The sequence below is a fragment of the Castor canadensis genome, chromosome 8 (assembly GCF_047511655.1).
Source record: "Castor canadensis chromosome 8, mCasCan1.hap1v2, whole genome shotgun sequence".
Taxonomy (NCBI): domain Eukaryota; kingdom Metazoa; phylum Chordata; class Mammalia; order Rodentia; family Castoridae; genus Castor; species Castor canadensis.
This window is the reverse complement of record NC_133393.1, coordinates 132375723-132395813: the sequence shown is the minus strand read 5'-3', so window position 1 is coordinate 132395813 and position 20091 is coordinate 132375723. Positions and strand designations below refer to the sequence as shown.

General features: G+C 42.9%; 1 protein-coding gene and 1 long non-coding RNA gene across 7 annotated transcripts in view; one reads left to right on the top strand and one right to left on the bottom strand.

Annotated features, from left to right (window-relative positions):
• The window catches only part of Tmcc3 (transmembrane and coiled-coil domain family 3), a 269620-nt gene that overhangs the window by 185878 nt on the left and 63651 nt on the right, over window positions 1–20091 (top strand). The window contains exon 1 of one of the 6 annotated variants that reach the window (XM_074084133.1): window positions 10009–10227. The exons of 4 other annotated variants lie outside the window; for them this stretch is intronic. In XM_074084133.1, coding sequence (XP_073940234.1) covers window positions 10150–10227 — 78 coding nt within the window. In that variant the 5' untranslated portion in view covers window positions 10009–10149. Of the gene's footprint in view, window positions 1–10008; window positions 10228–20091 lie in introns of those variants that run through there. One more of the 6 variants, XM_074084139.1, reaches the window with a different exon arrangement.
• The window catches only part of LOC141425816 (uncharacterized), a 28301-nt gene continuing 20405 nt past the window's right edge, over window positions 12196–20091 (bottom strand). Inside the window, exon 4 of the long non-coding RNA XR_012450953.1 lies at window positions 12196–19428. This is a non-coding gene — a long non-coding RNA (uncharacterized lncRNA). The remainder of the gene's footprint in view (window positions 19429–20091) is intronic.

The window sequence follows — 20091 nt, the reverse complement described above, 5'->3', positions numbered from 1 at the left end:
TAGCAGCACTGAGAGTTGAATCCAGACGGTCTGTCTTGAGGGGACTGTTCTGCCTCCCGAGAACAGCACATGATCATTTATAAGTGAGTAAGTGAGTGATCTGAGGAACAGATACTGTCAGAATTCAGGGTTGAGAGTGGTGAACGTGGATGGAGCGATCAAGGAGGGCCTCGGCAGGCAGCATCCTTCTGTTTGGAGACAGTGACTTGGGTTGCTCAAAACATCTCTTCAGGTTTCCAGGGCAGTCTCATTTCCGACTGTCCTTATCTTGCAAAGTAGCTGATAAAATACAAAATGAATTCATGGACAGTATGTTCCCAGGGAGTAGCTAGCTCATCCTTCAGATTCAGTATGGGATTAATGAAAAAGACTTATCCTGGGCTAGCTGTGCTGAGAATGGAGTAAGCTACAGCTCCCCAGAGAACTGTTGCCTGGAGTAGGAGCCGGTGACATCACCACTCCAGTTAGATTTAGGTGCAAGGAACATTCAGTGATTAGTGCAGAGGAAGGCCTTTTTATCTATGTTTGTTTTCTGACATTGTTGTGGAATTCTGAGAAACTGCAATAGCAGATAGCCAAGAGTCACACACAGTAGCAGACTCTTTCCTTCTAAACGACAGGGTCAAGAGGTTAGAAATTAGAGCACTCATGTAACGTGTGTGTACATAAGGGAAAGCAAAGACTCAAACTAATGTGGGAGTTGAGCACATGAGTTTGTAGCATTCTCTACTCAATTTATAATGTAAATTTTTACTGAACAACCCATTTCTAAGGGGTTATTTTAGACCTGAAGCAAATCTATAAACTGTAAAATACATTTCCGAACAAATCAGCATTTAATTTCAATTATTTGCTCAAAAACCTCACAGAATTATTGCCTTGAGCTGTGCTCAGCACTGAAGGGTCAAGGATAAAGGACACTGCACTTGACCTCAACTCGCTCATCATTGACTTAGGTAGAGAAGCAGCAAACAGAGTGGCCAGGTACAGGTGTTCATGGTCACTTTAGTGACCGTCACTGCAGCCTTTCCTTTGCCCTCGGTGTCTCTAGCAGGCCCACTTCTCTGATGCGGTAAGTAGACGGAACCTGGGAGAACTTTGTTCGGTGGAAGGGTAACTTCTCCAGAGATAAATCCACTTACTAGCCACTTCTATTCCCCATGTGGCTCAAAAGCAAAGTGAAAACAAAAGGGCTGGGAGCATGGCTCAAGTGGTAGAGCACTTGCCTAGCAAATGTCAGGTCCTGGGTTCAATCCCAAGTCCTATAAAAAAATGCCTTTAATACACTTAACCTACTGGACATCATAGCTTAGTGACACAGGATATTGTAGAGTGTGGGTTTTAACACAGCGATGTGGCCAGTGTACTTGTGGTTCTCTGTCTCCTCCCAGCCCAGCAAGAGAGTATTGAACTGTGTATTGCCAGACTAGGAAAGGGTCAAAATTCAAAGCACAATTTCTACTGAATGCGTATTGCTTTTCAACTGTTATAAAGTTGAACCGTCATAAATTGGGACCATCTGTACATTTCTGTGTGTGTGTGCATGTGTACACTTCCTTCTCTGCCATTTTATCACATGTTCTAGGTTCTGTCCACTACCACTCTCTACATACCAAATGGTCCCATCACCACAGGATCCCTGGTGTTGCCCCTTTGTAACCACACCCCCCTTGTGCTGGCAACCACCCTCACCTGGTTCTAGCCATTGGCAAATGCTCCTTCTCCATTTCTATAATTTTATCATTTCAGGATGCTACGTGAAAGGAGTCATGCTGCATGCAATCTGTTGGGACTGGCTTTTTTCACTCAGCATAATCCCTGGGGATGCATCCAAATCGTTGCATATCAATAGTTTGTTCTCTTTTATTACTGAGTTGTATCCCATAAGGATGGGTGTTTATTTGCCTGTTGGGACACCTAGGCTGTTTCTAGTTTTTGCTGTTATGAAAAAAGCTGCTGTGAACATTTGTGTGTAGGTTTCTGTGTAAATATGTTTTCTTTTCTCTGGGATAAATGTCCAAGAGTGTAATTGCTGGGTCAGATGCATATTTTAGCTTTATATAAAAAAAGAAAACTGCCAAACTGCTTTCCAGAGAGGCTAAACCACTTTACATTTCCACCAGCACTGGATGTATCATCCATTTTCTCCACACATCCTTGCCAGCATTTAGCATGATAACTTTTATTGTAGCCATTCTGATAGGATGTGGTGACACCTCCTTACGGATATAAAAAACATTGTGTTTATTTGCCACCCATGTATCCTCTGCATTGCAGTGTCAGTTCATGTCTTTTGGCCATTTTTTAACTGGTTTTAATTTTTTTACCATTGAGTTTTGAGAATTCTAGGTTTTTTGTTTGTTTTGTTTTGTTTTTGAGACAGGGTCTTGACTATGTAGTCAAGGCTAGCCTTGAACTCTCATTCTTCCTGCCTCTTGTCTTCCCATTGCTAGAATTACAGTCATGTACCACCGTGTCCAACAAAATTCAAGCATTATTTTCTTTTTCTTTTTCTTTTTTTTTTTTGGTGGTGCCGGGGATGGGTCCCAAGACCTCTTACTTGCTATGCAAGCGCCTTACCATTGAGCTGTATCTGTGGCCCTGAGAATTCTTACACATTCTAGATACTAATCTTTTTTTGGATGTGGTTCTGCATTTATTTCTACCCTGTATGTATCTTGTCTTTTCATTCTCTTAACAAGGTCTTTCACAAAGCAACATTTTTAAATTTTGATGAGGTAAAAATATATTTTTGCACTTCCTAATGTAACCTCAAGTCTGCAGAGAGGGCAAATGTTAGAGACCAGCTCCCAGAACCCTTGAAGGCTATCTGTAGAATCTGCTCTGATAATCATTGCTCTTGAGAAATGAATGCTATGAAATTGTCGCATTTGCTTAAAAAAAAAAAAAAAAGTTGTGGGAAGCCAAGTTTACTAGCCTGTGAGTTTCATTTGAGTCCATCTACTTTTCTGGTTTTTTTTTTTTTTTTTTAATTTTAATCAAAATCTTGCCAAGTGGAAATTTTAGTTTTGGGCTTCTGTGCCAGATAATTACTAATGGTAAATAAATAGCAGTGTTTCTTTCCTTACAGTCATATGGAATGTACTGTGTGAGAAATTAAATGTAAATTTTAAAGGTAGTCATTTGCAGTTGGCTAAAAACCAGGTGGTTAAAATTAGAGCTTCTGATTTGCACTAGGCAGGAAACTTCCAGTTCCCAATATAAGCATTTTTTTAAAATTCTGTTATCAGATACCAGATATACATCAGCATGCAGTCACTTCAAGCTAGTTGAATAAATTTTAAAAACCTGATTTATTCTTTCTTTTGTTCTCTCTGCCCTTAAATCCTTAGAGGAAGCAAAACTTATACTTTTAGTTTTATAAATCTCTTCCCCAAAGGGGACACTTCCCTGTACTGTTTAACTAAAGTGGGGTGTGGAAAGCAATAATATTTTCCTTTCTAAGAAGCTTGCGTTTCCATGTATAAAATCAGACTTTCCTTTCTTCTCTGTGTTGTGATGGCATTGTGGGACCAAGTCACTGGAGGTCATGAGGGTACTACGTCCTTCCTTTGTCCTAAAACTGTCCCAACGACATGCCTGTCTTGGCATCTACAGTGAATTTTCAGGGGGTGTCTCCAAGACTAGATGGATGTCCCTTCATTTCTATATTCCCAGCATCAAGAATAGAGTGTGGCTGGCTAGCAGAGTGGCTCAAGTGGTTAAGTGCAGCCTAGCAAGCGTGAAGCCCAGCAAGCGTGAAGCCCTGAGTTCAAACCCCAGTGCTACCAAAAATAAATAAATAAATAAATAAATAACAGAGCCTGTCACATCAAAGGTGCTAAATAAATAATTGGAGAATTTACAAATTTCAATAACTATAAGGTATCTGGAATCTAACAACATCCATCATTCAGCAAATTTTATGTTATTCATTGCACCCCCGTGAGGACAAAAGCTATCTTTTGCTTACAGCTTAGTCATTTTTTAAGACTCCAATGTCTAGAAAAGAAGTAGATATTTAATAAGTGTTGAATTTATTTATTCATCCATTCTTTCATTTAGCACGTATGTCTTGAACACTATGTTAAGAACTTTCAGGAATATACACACTTACCTAGAAGGTGTAGTCCTTTCATTCTGTAACCTATACTTTGGAGGGGGAATAGAAATTATTTCCTGAAATATTTCATTAATATGAGATATCATATCTTTTATATTTAAAATGGGTAGTATGGATAATAGTTAATATAACAGTTCATAGGAGGTCATCTGGCATGACCAGGAAAGGCTCTCTAGCTAGTACCTGAGAAAACCCCATGACCACACTAGAATTCTCTGTTTACCCTCCCTGTATTAATGATGTCCACAATTCTTTCCTTCTGTTTCTCCCCTCATATATATATAAATGATTATTTATATATATTATTATGTGTATTGTTTATATATAAATATTATATTATTTATATATATATATATATAAATGATTATTTATATATAAATATATATATAAATGATTATTTGTATATATATATATATATAAATGATTATTTATATATATATATAAATATATATAAATGATTATTTTTTTGTAGTACTGGAGTTTGAACTTAGGGCCTAGAGCTTGCTAGGCAGTTACCTACTACCTGAGCCATGCTCTAGCCCTTTTTTTGCTTCAGTTAGGGCCCACATTTTTGCCCAGGCCTGCCTTGGATCATGATCCTCCTACCTCTGCCTTCAGCATAGCCAGGATCACAGACATTCACCACCATGCCTGGCTTATTTGTTGAGATAGGTCCTCACTAAATTTTTGCCTGGTCTGTTCTAGAGCTGTGATCTTCCTAATCTCCACCTCTTAAGTATCTTGCCTTCTGTTGAAATGTCGTCTTTGTTTCTTCCTGTCCATACCCAACACTGGATGTTTTATTGGTCAGGATTCTTTGGGTTACATGAGCCAGAAACCCATCTTAAATGACCTAAGCAAAAAGAAAAATGCACCGTTTCTTGTTTCTGAAAAGAGGGGCTGGGCATGGCTAGGATGGTACATCCACTGCCAAGATGGTGCCAGCAATCTCTCCCAGTCCTGTATAAACATACCACTTTTGACTTATCTCTACTGGAGTGTGGCCTTAGATGATTTGGCAGCTTTTGGTTTTGCTTTCTTATAGACCAGCTGCCATGTAAAGGAGTCCAGCTACCATGATAGAGAGAGGGAACCTCTGGAAGATGAGAAAATATATAATATAAAAGCATTTAATTTGCAGGGCACTTGTGGCTCATGCCTCTAATCCTAGCTATTTGGGGCTCAGAGATCAGAAGGATTGCCATTCAAGTCCACACCAGGCAAAAAGTTTGCTAGACCTGGTCTCAACAGAAAAAGCTGGGCATTGTGGTATGCATCTGCCAGCTCAGTTACTGTGGGAAGCATAAATAGGAGGATCACAGTCCAGGCCATCCCAGGCAAAAAGAGAGACAAGTGGTAGAGCACCTGCCTAGCAAATGTGACCCCTGAGTTCAAACTCCAGTATCACACACAAAAAAATTAATTTAAAAAATACAAACATTGGGACTGGCGGAGTGGCTCAAGTGGTAGAGTGCCTGCTTAGCAAGAAGGAGACCCTGAATTTAAACGCCAATACCACCAAAAAATTTTATTTATATATATGTATCAGCCATTCCTGCCACCCCCCATTCATACTGGTGCTGGCATGTGAATGAAGTCATCTTGGACACTGTCCCCAGCAGTGCCACACATGAAGCAGAGAAAACCCACCTCCCTTGGAGGACTTTCCAAACTGCAGAGCCATGCGCTAATGGATGGGAGTTACTGTTGTATGCCAACACGTTACAGAGTGGTTTGTCATGCAGCAATAGGCAATGGCAAAAACTGGGTCCTGTGCTCTAACAATCCAATTCAGTAAGGAGCCTTTCTTCACTTCATGGTTCCACTTTCCCAGGGAGGCTGTCTTTGTACAGTGGCAGCAGGCTTACCCTGTCCCAACCTAGCAATGCCCACTGAAGGGATAGCTCTTTCCCAGCAGCTCCAGCTATCTCCACAGTGGCTCTGATTGGCTCTGATGAAGTCATGTGCCTATCCTTGCATAAGTCACAATGACTGATTGGCTAAGGCTGGATCACACACCTTTTCTGGAGCCAGGGTAGAAGTGGTCTCTACTCTCACCTAAAAGTAGAGCTAAAGGTCTCAAAAGATCTAAGCACTGTTTCCAGGATAAGAGGCCCCTGGATGCTGGGCAGACAAAATCAACAAGTCTACACACCACAAAAGTCACGTGAAATCCTGTTGCTTTTATGAAGCTTTGTTTCATCATTTCAAACTTTGAACCTGCTCTGCTTCTTTGGTGCTTAATATCTGCTGACATGTGTTCCTTACACTTTGGAAGTAAATTCTTATTTCACATCCTAGGTTATTTTTCATTACTTTTTGCAGACAGAGGCAACAGCATCGCCTCCAAAGGAAGGGATGTCTATTTCCCCTCAGGTTCCACTTCCCAAAAGGAGTCAGATGGTGATGAGCACTGCTTGTTTTCTTTCTTTTCTGGGGAGCTTGCTCTTGTGCTATTTAATTAGTATATTTAAAAATATATATATATTGTATGAGTGCCCAGCAGAGCAGCTTTTGGGCACCTCGGTTATGAAATACATCTGAATGATCTAAAAAAGAACATCTCTGTTAATTGACATTTAAGTGAGCCTGATAAGGCTTTAATTCATTCTTGCTATGGAAGGTCAGCATTCCAGGATGGAGTTCTACGAGCATCAAGGTAGTAACAGAAATGGAACGTGCCGCCTGTGGGACCACTGACCCTGGCCCTACCTTGGTTTGTCAGACATCACTGAGGGCTGGCCTCTCTCAGTGCGTGCACACACACACACACACACACACACACACCTGCTAAAGTACTTCCTAAAGTTCTAAGAAGCTGAAAACAAAACAAACAGTAGGGTATTGGGCACAGATGAGAGGGAAACCCAGAGATGGACTCTCAAAGATTTTCAAGACATCTTTTGAAAGATTGAGATGACGTAATGACTTAAATTAACAATAATAGACTACCTCACATTATCAAACTTTATATTAGCAAAGTACTATTATGCTTATTTGAGAAGGCACTAGTAGCTTGAGCTTCAGAATTAAGGATAAAATAATCAAATGTCTTGCTGTTATATTTTTAAATTATTCTGAAAGATTGTATACATGTATGTATGAATAACTATACGCTCTGGGAACCAACAGTCGTTTAAGGAGTATAATTTATAATCTTATACCCATCTCCTGTTGAATCCTTTTTCATTTCCCTACCAGAGATGAGTACTGTTCTGAGATTCGTATTCACCTTGCTCTTGCTTTTTCTTAATAGTTTAACTATGTATCTGTGTTTTCTTAAAAGAATCACTTGCTTAGCTTTCTATATTTTTAGTTTTAATCTCTCTCCATCCCCCTTTTTTCTCCCTCCCTGTCTCTCAGCAGAGGATCACTGTGTGGCTCAGGCTGGCCTCAAGCTCAGTACCCTCCTGCCTCAGCTGGGATTATAGTTGTGCACCACACCACCTGGCGAATCTCTACAATTTTTAACTTTACATGAAGAGGCTCTCACTGCAGGTAATTTTTCATAGTTTGCTTTTGTTTGTTTCTCAGTATTGTGTGTGAAATTCACCCATACTGATTTTTTTTTTAGTTAAAGTTCAGTGGCTTATTTTTCTACTTGAGTATCTTTTCAAATATAGAGGCTTAAAATGTTTTATGGTGTCAGGCTTTATGGTTTAAGCATTCTGGGACCTTCTTTCTATGACTTAAGTTTTTTCTTCATTAGATCTTCATTTTATCTGTTCTTACCTTTTGTATATGCTGTGAGGTAGGGATCTTCTCCCCCTCGATAAATGAAAAGGCAAATCATACCACTGCTTTTCTCAAAAATCCCAAATCTTTCCAGCTTTCTCAAAGTCACAGTTCTTTTTTAAATTATTAATTATTGCAAAGGGTTTCATGGTGGTATTTACATGCACACATATAATGTAATTAGATCAGATTCATTCCATTTATATTACTCTTTCTTAACACCCCTCCTTTTCCCCAAAAATCAAGTTCTTAAAATGGCCTAAGAGGCCCTGTATGACCTGGTTCTGAAAACATCTTTGGCTTCATCTTTTGTGGCCTTCCCAGGGAACAGTGAGTGGCCTCCTTGCTCTCCCTTGAACACCCAAAGTGTTCCTGCTTCAGGGACCTTGATTGCTACTCTGCCTGAAATTTCCGGATGTCTACATTACTGGCTCCCTCACTTCCCAAGGCTCTGCTCAAATATTGTCTTACCATGGGACATCTCTGGCTACCATGGCCAAAATCTCCCTCTGCATCTGCATCCCACCCCCAACATTTAATATCGCTCTTCTTACCTGAAAAAAACTCCATAGGCCTCATGTGGGCTGGGGAAGGAGGTATTTTTAAACTGTTGGTTTAATTCCTCAAATGGCTTTAGGACTAAGTTTTCTGTTTCTTTTTAGGTTGGTTTTAGTAGTTTTATCTTCTTTACTCAAACATATTTTACTTTTTTGATTAATTAATATATGCTAATAATACAAGCAAGCATTCAAGATTAAGAAGCATACATACTCAAAAAAAAAAAATCTCCATCTCTGCCTTCTAGCTACCTAGATCCCTCTGTCCTGGCTTCAGTTTCTTGTCTGTTTCTGTAGTTTCTTGCTTATCCTCCCAGAAATAAGCTATGCATATAAGTGCTGCACACACATACATACACATATATTCCATTTTTACATAAATGGTAGAATGCCATATATATTATTTTGCACACTGCTTTTTCACTTAACTGTATGTGCTAGGAATAATTCCATAGCTATACATAGAGAGCCGCCTCATTCTATTACACTTACCTAATATTCTGCTGGGTGGAGGTGCCATATTTGGTCACCCAAAGAAATTTGGGTTGTTCTTCAGTCTTTGCAGTGGTCCTCTAACCAGGGCTCCTCACCTGTCTATAATCTGTGCTTCACACCACTGTCAGATACGCCTTCTTACATTTCCATCTGATGTCGTTGGGCAGCTGCCCAATATCTGCAAAATGAGGCTGAATTTCTTACCCTCAAAAGTATAGCCCTGCATAGTCTCCACTTTCCTGCCATGTTCCTCAGTTCTTGAAGACATGCTCTGAACTGATGACTTCAGGTTTTCCAAATGCACCTCTATATTTTCCTTCAGCCTGCTCTCCTCTCCCCTCAGCCCTTTGAAGGGAGGAGAGCATCCTTTTCTATAGCTAGGCAGGTCACAGTGCACTCTGGGCCCTGGAGAGCAGCTCAGTCTCCCACTGGAATGCCTTGCATAACCAGACCCCAGAACAGGTGTTCAGAATTGTAGTTTAAAACGCTCATGTTTAATTGCTCACCAATCAGCCCTCTTTCATGCAGACTCCAAATTCCTTGTGGGCAGTGATGTGCACTGGGACTATGGAATACTAAAATGAAAAGATAACGTTCGGACTTTCAAGTAGCTTACAACACTGTGAGTCAGACATGCAGAATTCAAACACACAACACAATGGGATCTAGTTTAAATGGAAGTGCTCAGTGGAATCACAAGGAGGGAAGAAACGGCCTCTCGTCTTTGCTTTCAGTCTCAGGTCCCTAGCCCACCATCGGGTTCAGGGAAGCTGCGCATAAGTGCCTGTTGAATGAAGAACCTAAAAGGAAGCACTTAAAGCAAGAGGCAACATGTTGTCCTCAAAGCCATCTTTTATCAGAAACCTACAAATCAGTAAACAACCAGTGCAAATGTCGCTCAGCATTGGAGGAGAAAGCGGGCAGCGAGGGGAGGAGGTGCAACCAAGTTCGAGCCAGGGAAAGGAGAGAAATTGTCGCTGGAGGGTCTGGGCTCCGGGCGAGGGGCGGGGCGCGGGGAAGGGGCGGAGCCTGCGAGCTCCCCGCCCCCCTCCCCCCACCCCGCGGCGAAGGCGGCGGCGGCGGCGGCGGGCGGCGCAGGGCGGCCGAGCGGGCGGGTGTCGGCAACAGCTGCAGCCGCCCGCGCCGCCCCCTCGGCCGCGGCTCCCGGGCTTGAGCCCGAGCTCTGCCGGCAGCTAGCGGCGCGCTGACCCGGGGAAAGTTCCCAGCCCGGGCGCCGACATGCCGGGCAGCGACACGGCGCTCACGGTGGACCGAACCTACTCGGATCCCGGCCGGCACCACCGCTGCAAGAGGCGGGTGAGAACCGCGGACAGGGAGGGGCGGTGGGCTGGGGAGGGGACCGATGATGGGGGAGGGTGGGGGTTGGCTCCGCGTCTGCGAACTCTCGCAATCCCCCTCCCCCGCGGCGGGGGTCCCCGCTTTCCCGACTCTGAGCGAACCGGAGGGACGTCGGAGTCGCCGAGCTGAGGAGTTGTGCCACCCGCCTGTCCCCGCGCGCTGTCGGGGCCCCCCGACGGCCGGCGCTCCGCCGCCCTCCCCGCCAGGGAGCGCCCTCCCCGCGCCCGGGCATCCCGGGGCACCAGGCAGCCGGCGCCCCGGCTTCGCCGCGCGCCCCACCTCTCCGCACCTCTCCGCGGTGGCCGCAGCTCCCGCCCGCGCGCGGTGCTGCGCCGCCGGCCCGAGCGCGCTGCCCAAGTGGAAAGTCCGTTTTGGCGCTGCCTCGCTCTCTTTCCTCTCTCTCTCTCTCTCTCTCTCCCCCTTTCTCCGGAGTTTGGAGCCGTGCAGAGCAGGCGCCCTCTCCATTGTTTGCAGTGTAATTTGCTGTTGCTGATTTTGGCTGTGGGCGAAAATAGCTCTTTGAGCAAGCTGCGGAGACGAGCCCCGTAGTGCTTTAGGGTAAAGACGGAGGCCGCAGCCCGAGCGCTGGCCTCTCCGCGGGGGACAGCAAGCCTCACCCTCCCCGGGACAACTTGGCCTTCCCGTCTTGATGCGAGACTCCTTTATCCCTTCTCTGGGCTACTTCTAGTGCCATTTAAACACCTCTTCCACCCCGGCCTCTGTTCTGGCTGGAGGTACCTGGAGTTCTTGGAGCCACCAGCTCCTCACTTGTCACACAACTGGGGGACAAGTGTCACCTTCCCTGTGTAAAGTTCACGGGGGTAGAGTTTGCTGTTTCTTGGCCTGCCACCTCCAAGATCCAGACACCAGCCAGATGGAAGTACTGACCATAGTGATGGGCATGTGTCACTGTCCCTTTGCAGGATTTGAACGTTCAGTCATAATTCCAAGTGGTAGTTGATTGTCCCAGAACTGAAGTAATGAGCCCTGTATTCTCTTTAGTACTTGTGAATCATTTGAAGTGAATGAGTTAAAATTTTTTACAGCACTCACCCACCGCCCCTTACCCCCACCCCCCACCCCCGGTTTCCCTTATTTTTGCACTTTCTTAGAAAGTTTCGCAACAATTTCTTATGCAAATAACAAGAACCTTTATTTGGAAGAAAACCTGAAAAGATTTTTGATTACCCACAGTTAGAAGTTTCTTGGAGGATGAAGGAAAAGATCTTTTCCTAATGCATTTGCAATTGAGAGGAGTCTAGAAAACTAATGTTGCAGTTGACAGAAGAAATTTCAGGCTAGCAAAGATGTGGAAACTTGAATTCTCTGCTCACGACTGTGATGATCTTCGTATAAACCACAAGACTAGTAATCTTTGAGGGCTGATGGCTCACTGTGAGCCTATTTAAGCTATCGGCAAAACTCATGGAACTTTCCAAAACTCTTCATCACCTGGAGATGGACATGAGGTCCTCTTTCTCATGTACTCAGATGGAAAGCGGTGAAGCCACATGTAACAACCTGCAGACTTAGCTCATCTTTGCTGTATCTGCTACTGCTCTATTGGCACACCTGTCTTTTCCATGAATGTAGTGGGATCTGATGTGAAAGGGATTTCTTTATTTTTCTTTCAAATCCTGCTTACATTGTTGTTACCTGGTCCACTCCCGGTGCTGGTGGCTCACACACCTGTATTCCTAGCTACTAGGGAGGCAGAGATCAGGGGGATCATAGTTGGAAGCCAGCCCAGGCAAATAGTTCTTGAGACCCTAACTCGAAAAAACCCATCACAAAAAAGGGCTGGTGGAGGGGTTCAAGTGCTGTGCGCCTGTCTACTAAGCATGAGGCCCTGAGTTCAAAACCCCAATACCTGCCAGAAAACAAACAAAACTCTACTACATTGTTACATTGTTTTACCAGCTGGGAAATAACTGATTTGTAAGTAGACCAGGTAGTACTGAATTAGACACTACCTACCCATTATTGTAAATTAGCCTAATTGGGCAAATGAGAGCTAGTAAGGACTAGAAGAAATCAGTGAGGAAGGCCAGAAGTTCAGTAGACCCTAAAACTACAGGTTCTATAGCAGTGACATTGGACTTCTTGAGATCCCAGTTTAAACCTCTTGAGTGTGGGGTTTTTTTGGGGGGGGGGCATGGAGGGTATTTTTGAGACAGCAAGGAATTAGAACCAGGAAATCTTTGTAAATATATTAAGAGCTTTTCTCAAGTGAGGCTGATGTAATTTCGAGCCTGTCCTTAAGGCTGCAATAAGTCTGCAGTAATGAAGGGAAAGCAAAAGCAATTTTCCTGCACAGAAAAGCTTCATCCCATTAGAGGGTACTAGCTCCTGTTTTATAGAATTCAATTAAATGCAGCTATGAAGACTTTTTTCCCCTTACACCCAGAAACTATGTGATGTGAAAGGAAAACATCAAATGGTATTCAGGCTTAATTTCTTGATGTCACCCTCTCCTTGGGAATAAACTAGTATAGAATTTTAAAAGAACCCTTATATAGTCTCATTTGGTAAATTAGCTCCCCTAAAACGCTAATAACAACTGGGGCTGCATGGAAAAGAGGGACTTTCAGGTGTATGCCTTTCCTCCAGGAAGAGGGTACTCTATGAGAAGAATGCTCATTTTTCTCATTCAAAATTGATGCCCTGTTGAGGTAACAGGGAAATACACATCTCTTTGGTTGGGCTTGTTTAAGCCTTTGAGACTGGAGTAATAATGAGATAATGTACTATTTTAACACTGCAGATGTCTATTTTTACAGCCAGGTGGACTAACCTAGATTTTTTCCTCCTCAGCAAAAATGAAATGGAACTAATGAATTCTGTGGTTGTCTCTAGGCTAACAAGTCAGGATCATTCACATTTTTAAACTTCATCTTGTAAAACTCAGAAATGGTGCTTGTTAACTTGACACACATAGCATCTCTCTACTTTAAAAGAAAGAGCATACATAATTAGAATCCTACTTGTTTTTTTCACGCCCTAGATAGTAAAAGCCTATCATCTTTTTAAGAATACAGGCAGTCTGCTTTCTATATAGCAACTGGGTTTTGTTAACCAATTATGTGTGAATTAAATTTTTGTTCATTGACTCTCATTGTAAATATTCCAAAATGTCACTTTGAGCCACTGGGTTGTAGCTATGAACAGCTGTAATTCCAGTGTCAGGCAGATTTGAATTGTGTGCTGGCTCTATGCACTTCCCAACTGGGTGACTACCAGACAAGGTCCTAATAACCTTCCTTGAGACGTTGGTTAGCAATCCATAAGACATAATGTTAGTCTGAAATAAGAAAGTAAAGAAAAAAGCTTTTAAGGATTGCATGTTAGCCATTTTTATCTGTATGTAAAATGAATCATTTTCCTTACTCTGTTGGCACCATCACTAATCAGAACTTCTAGTCATCTCTTTTTTGGTGGTACTGGGGTTTGAATTCAGGGCCTCACGCTTGCTGGGTAGGTGCTTTAGTACTTGAGCCATACCGCCAGCCCCCACTCCGGTTTTTTTGTTTTTGGTTTTTTTTTTTTTTGCTTTAGTTATTTTTCAGGTGAAGTCTTATTTTTTTGCCCAGGATTAGACTGTGATCCTCTTACTTGTGACCTCCTGCATAGGTAGTATCACAGGTATGGGCCACCATACCCAGCTTATTGACTGAGATGGGAGTCTCCCTAACTTTTTTTGCCCAGGCTGGCCTTGACCTTCAAGTCTCTAGATCTCTGCCTTGGGAGTAACTGGGATTACAGGTGTGAGCCACCACACCTGGCTAGAACTGCTAGTCATCTTGAGTGCCTACTCTTCCCTCATCTCTCTAACCTACCAGTGATAACACTGGATCTTTCTTTGACATTTTTCTGGAATTGGTCCCTTCCTTCCATACCACCCAATCATGCCTCACCTTAGTTCAGCCACTTGGAACCTTCACCAGCTTCTTTTCCATCATGCCTATAAGAACTAGGTTATTGTCCATGAAGACCCCTTTCATTAGGCTCAGCCCCAGAAGACAGGTCTTGCTCTAGTGCGGACCACTATCATGTCACCCGGATTCAGTAATCATTCTACACTTCAGATTCCTCATCTGCACAGTACAGGTGTTACAAGGAATAAATTAAGTAACTCAATGCCTGGTGCACAATAAGAACTCAATAGATGGTAAACGTACTTTCTTATATATTCTTACTGCAAAAGAAGGGTTCATAAGCTTGAAAGTGGAAAGACTCCTCATTTTGTGAAAAGTGTAGCCAGTATTTTGTACCATGGTATGTTGCTGGTCACACTGCTCTCATATTTGTGGCTTATATGTGCTTATGATCTATAGCACCTGGCATTTTGAGGGTCACTTTGATACTTCACTTAGCCAATCCTTATTGAGCACCTCCTGCATGCCAGCTGCTATTCCAGACATCAGGAAGAATGCAGTAGTAAATTAAACAGCTTGGTCTGTCTGGAAGCTTAATACCTGGTGGGTATAATAACTATTGTCCCAAGGCAAAATCCTTGCCATTTACAGAAGGAATTGGTAGTAATAAGTGCAGAAGTGTTTGATACCTGACGTAAAACCTGGGTGGAACATGAATAACACCTGCAACACATCTCGAAGTGCTCTGTGCATTAGAAACAGGTTTACCCTGCAAAATGAGTAATGGCTCTAAGGCAGTCAGGCAGAGGAGGATGGGTACCTCACAGTGGAACTGGTTAGGCAGTGATGTAGTACGTCGATGATTGTGTGCTTACTTTCAGGGCAGGAAATTGGGCGAGTGGAAACAGACCTTCATGGTAGGTGACACTGATCCACTAAAAGTGACTAGTTTGTGAGCACTGTTCTAAGCAGTGATTTGTTTCATTCTGGAGTCCATTAAAGAGACTGTGAATAATGGTGAGTGTCTCAGCAGATTTTTCTTACAGTTAGAATGGATTGATTGATGAGGCATGTGTTTTTTGAGCTGTGCTTTGCTGCAGGCTCGCTGGTTCTCCCTTGAGAGGAGAATGAATTGCCAGCCACCACCAGCACTCACGCCTGTCACATCCCCTGTATGGCACCAAGGCAGCTGCTACTGAGTTGGATCCCAGGATGTGTTTTGCTGCAGACCCTTTGCCTGGATTTCCAGGGCTGCTGAAAGGGTCAGAGCAACCAAGTCCCAGATGAAAATTGCCCACCTCTTGACTCAGAGAATCAGCCCTGCTGTTTCTTAATTATGTTTTTGTGTTTTCAGTGGAGGGGGTGGCGAGAGAAAAGGAAGAGAACCATGAATCACTGTACTGTGAATCAGAGTGAGGACTTTTCATTCCTTAGAAGAGGAACATCAGGACATATGATTTGTGCATAATGCCACCAGTGCATTGACTTGGAAGTGATGCTGCTTGAGGGAAAACAGTGTGCTTGTTGATCATTCTTCTGTAAGGAGGCAAAAGAGCTTACAGGAAAAGAATGCAGTAACCTCAGTGGCTGCTGTGTACTGACTGCTTAGTGACTACTTCACATGCACTACCTCCTTGATTGTCACCGTGGCCCACCTGAGCTCCACATCACAGATGAGGAGGCTCAGGCCCAGGCAGGTTCAGAATTTGTCTAAGGTCTTGTGGCTATTAGGAAATGATGATAGAGCTAAGACTTCAATCCAGTTTTCTCTAATTCAAGTTTGGTTCTTAACCACCTCCCTCTCTGCCTCCATGGTGAGTACTTTAAGCAGCCTGGTTTTAATAAGCTTGTTGGGCAGCTCAGTCAGTCCTAGCAACCAGTTGAATGCTTGCAGATGGACGTGCACAGCTTCCATCGGGCACCTACTCAGATGCGTGCTCTAGATTCTTAAGACACACACCTTGCCAGTCTTTTGCACATAGTATTTTCTGTATACCTGTGTTTTGACTGTGACCATCACATAATGTTCATGTGTGGAATTTTCCACTTGTGACATCAGTTATGTTGGCATTCAAAAACTTCAAATTTTAGAGCATTTCAAATTTTTAGATTAGGGATATCTCAGCCAGTATATAACTTTAATGTAACACTGTTCCTTAATCCAAACCAAAAACTTCATTTGGTTCTTGACTTAAGAAAATATCATATGCTCCAGTGCTGGAGGAGAAGGGAAGACTATGTAATGGCCTGTTCAAAGATGGCATGCCCAGTGCCAGTCCCAGTGCAGTGCCCCCTGAGGGAAACCCATGTGACTTCTATCTTATAGACTGACTCGAGCCATCCTGGGAGTACAGTGTGACTTTCACGCATAATACCAGGCATCTCCACCTAGTATTCCACAGGTCCCTCATGTCTGTTTGTCCAATGTCATTCTCTCAACATTCCCTCTCCCCATTCCTTGTTGATACTTTCTTACACGGCCTATCCCTCACCCAGATGCCTGGGGTGCTTCCTCAGTCACCACCTTTTTACATGTTGTGTGGCCACCTCTTTCTCCTTGTCTCCAGCATCACTCTCTCGGCTGCTAGATCTCTGGTGGCTTTGAAGAACAAGAGGAGGGTTAAGAATGTGGACTTGAGTCCAACTTCGATGTCACCCCTTCCACTTGCCGGATGTGTGTGTGAGCAACCATGGGAAGTGGTGTTGGGAAACCTATGACAGGTGTAGCATTGGTTATTCTTACGTTGAGTCATTGTGGACTACCGCAGTTTCCCAGACCTCAGTCATTCCCACACCGCCTACATGAAGCTTGATACCACCTGTACTATTATTTATTTAATATTGCTAAATCGGTTCACTCCTAAAGCTTACATTTGTTTTTAAAGTATCGGTGTTACTACTCTAGCTAAATATGATCTGAGTTTGAGGCCTGTGGTGCTAAAGTCAGTGATTAGCAAGTGTTGCCGAATTGCAAGGAGCTCTTAGCACTCCACAGAGACTTTCCCTTGGACTGAATCAGCTGGATTGGGTTGAGGCTAGAATAATCTGCACTGTGGGCTTGTTATTTCATGCTCTGTCTTAAGCCACCTAAAGCCAAAGTAATGCAGAATCATTTAGGAAAACACTCATCTGCATATAGCCTCTCTCTCCATTCCTTCCTGAAATAACTCACTTTTAAACCCATGGCCTAGAAGATGCTTAGAAACATTTTTCTTCCTTGCATATTGCTAAATTTGAGTTATTAACTATTTCTGTTTTTTTACTTTGGCCAACAGAAATCTCAGATTTAAGTTTCACCTGAACTAAATGAGACATTATGCATTGCTTACTTTTCTGTTTTTTTTTAACCTCCTGATTTTTATCTCCCTTTTGTAATGTATGTTTTCTCAGCCTGGTTTTAAGGTGTGTGTATGTGTGTGTATTTACACAGACAGAGCATCTTTGACTTGTGATGTTTTTGCTTAAGATGTTTTTAACTTTACAATGGTGCAGAAGTATAGTCATACAACCATCTTGGTTTTCATTTTTGGTATAGCATCCAGTAAATTATATGAGCTCTTCAACACTATTATAACCTAGGCTTTGTTTTAGATGATTCTTCCCAGCTATAGGCAAATATAAGTATGTTGTTCCGTAGGTTCAGTACATTAAAATGCATTTTCAACTTAGCCTATTTTCAACTTTGCAGTGGGCTTATCCGGACCTAACCCGTTACACTGTAGAGTATCTGGTTTGCCTTCATGGTCATGTGACCATGAAGATCAAAATTCTAATTCTGGTTTCTACTGAATGCTTAGCGCTTTCACATCATGCTAAAGTCAAAATATTGTAAGTCAAACCATCATGATTCAGGGACTGTCCATATGTGCATTTCCTATAATGCACCCTAAGTCCTTCATGTACCAAATATGTTTTGATTTAGTGTAAATGTTATTTGGGATGAACAAAAGCCTACTCTGGTAGGTGGATGGTAGTCTTGTCTGGATGGAAATCCTCCAAGCAGGTTGGAAATGAGTTGTGCTCCATTCGGATGTGTATCTCTGTGATGTGTTCTCTGTAGCCTTCTGACCAGACTGAGATAAACTGAGGCAGGCAAAAGAGAAGAACATCTAGAAGGCAGAGATTCTTTAGGAATCTCAGGCAAGGACAGATATGGGTAGAGGAGAAATTCTAAGCTCTGGTTTTTAATGAAGTGAAGGTGAACCTAATTAAGATGTGTGTGGAGGGGCTGGCAGAGTGACTCAGTGCAAAGCCCTTCAGTTCAGTACTGCAAAAAAAAAGGATGTATATACAGGCTTGTAATAATGTGAGGAAATTAAATAGCCCTGGAGCTACCGCCCTTTACAGGAATTTGAATATAAGCACTTTCCAGAAATCAGGCTTCAGCACCTAAATCTGTTTAGTCCAGCATACGCAACTGTGTGTTAGGGTCAAAAGTCCCTGTTGACTGTCTTTTTAAAGCTATTCTGATCATTGCCAAGGCCTGAACTTGACTTCAGAGAGTCAGTGGTATACTATTTTAATCTCATTAATTGGAACAGGTGGCCTCTGCTGGAGACTAAATCACTAGTTGGCATAGATTTTCATTTATCTGACAATATGAGGCCCATTCAGTAAGAGCTGTTTGGCTGCGTATTGGTGTCAGGCAAAGCCCAGGAAAGAAGCACAGCAAACTCAGAGAAGATGGAAGAAATGTAGTAATAGTGCACCACTTTGATTGATTCCTAAATGTGGAGCGTAGAACTAGTGAAGGGGTAGGGCTCACCCAGATGTACACATTCCCGCCGATCATAAGGATGTCTTAATACGTCCTTTGAATCTGCCCCATAAGATGGTTTGGTTCAAGACCCCTTGGGCTGTCCTCATGTTTTCATGAGGTTCAGCACATCTTCCAGCTTAGGGACAGGAGTGTACCCTGGGTGATTCAGTTTACCACAGCACTCAAGTTGAGATTTCTTAAAGCACCTCTAGTGAAATTCCAGTGAAATCAGAAATGGTTCCCAGCTTTTGAACGTCTCCAGTTGGATTACTTATTCATTTTTACATCAGATAAATTGTGTTAGTCAGACTTCATTGCTGTAACAAAATGCCTGACATAAACAACTGAAAAGGAGGAAAGATTTTTTTTAGCTCATGGTTTTAGAGATTTCAGTCTATAGTCCTTGATTTTGTTGGTTCTGGGCTCATGGTGAGGTAGAACATCATGATCATGATGGTGGGTATGAGAAGAATGAGGACCCCCAGTGATTACTTCCTCCAGAACGTCCCAAAATAATGCCATAACCTGGGGACCAAGCATTCAACACATGAGTCTGTAGGGGACATTTCATATTTAAACCATAACTATGCTTTGCATAATGTCTTATCAATATCTTTAAATCCTTCAAGAAGATTGAATCACCAGGTGCCATCTGTAATCCTAGCTGCTGGGGAGGCTGAGCTTGGGAGGATTGTGGTTCAATACCAGCCCAGGCAAATAGTTTGTAAGACTTCCATCTCCAAAATAACCATAGTATAATGGACTGGAGATATGACTCAAGCAGTAGAGCACCTGCTTGGCAAGTGTGAATCCCTGAGTTCAAACCCCAATCCCCCCAAAAAAGGGGGGGGTGAGGACAGAATCCCAGATTCTTAGTCTGGTACCCACATTCTCTCATCTGACCATTGTCCTTCACCCAGTCCAGTCCTCAGTCTCTGGACTGCCTCCCTCACCCCCATACCCCATACGCTCTTAGGATGGACCTAAAGCTTGGTATAGGCTTTGTTAATTCTGGCTGGATGAGTAAAGGTGGCATGTTGGGAAATTGTACTACAGGCTCCAGAAGCTGGAAAGCATGTTCTTCTCTTGCTCCATAACAGGGCAGATAAACTTGACTGGTTTTAATGGTTATCCCATGTTTATTCAGTCATCTCCTTATTGAAGGGCAGTGACTTGGATAAACATTTT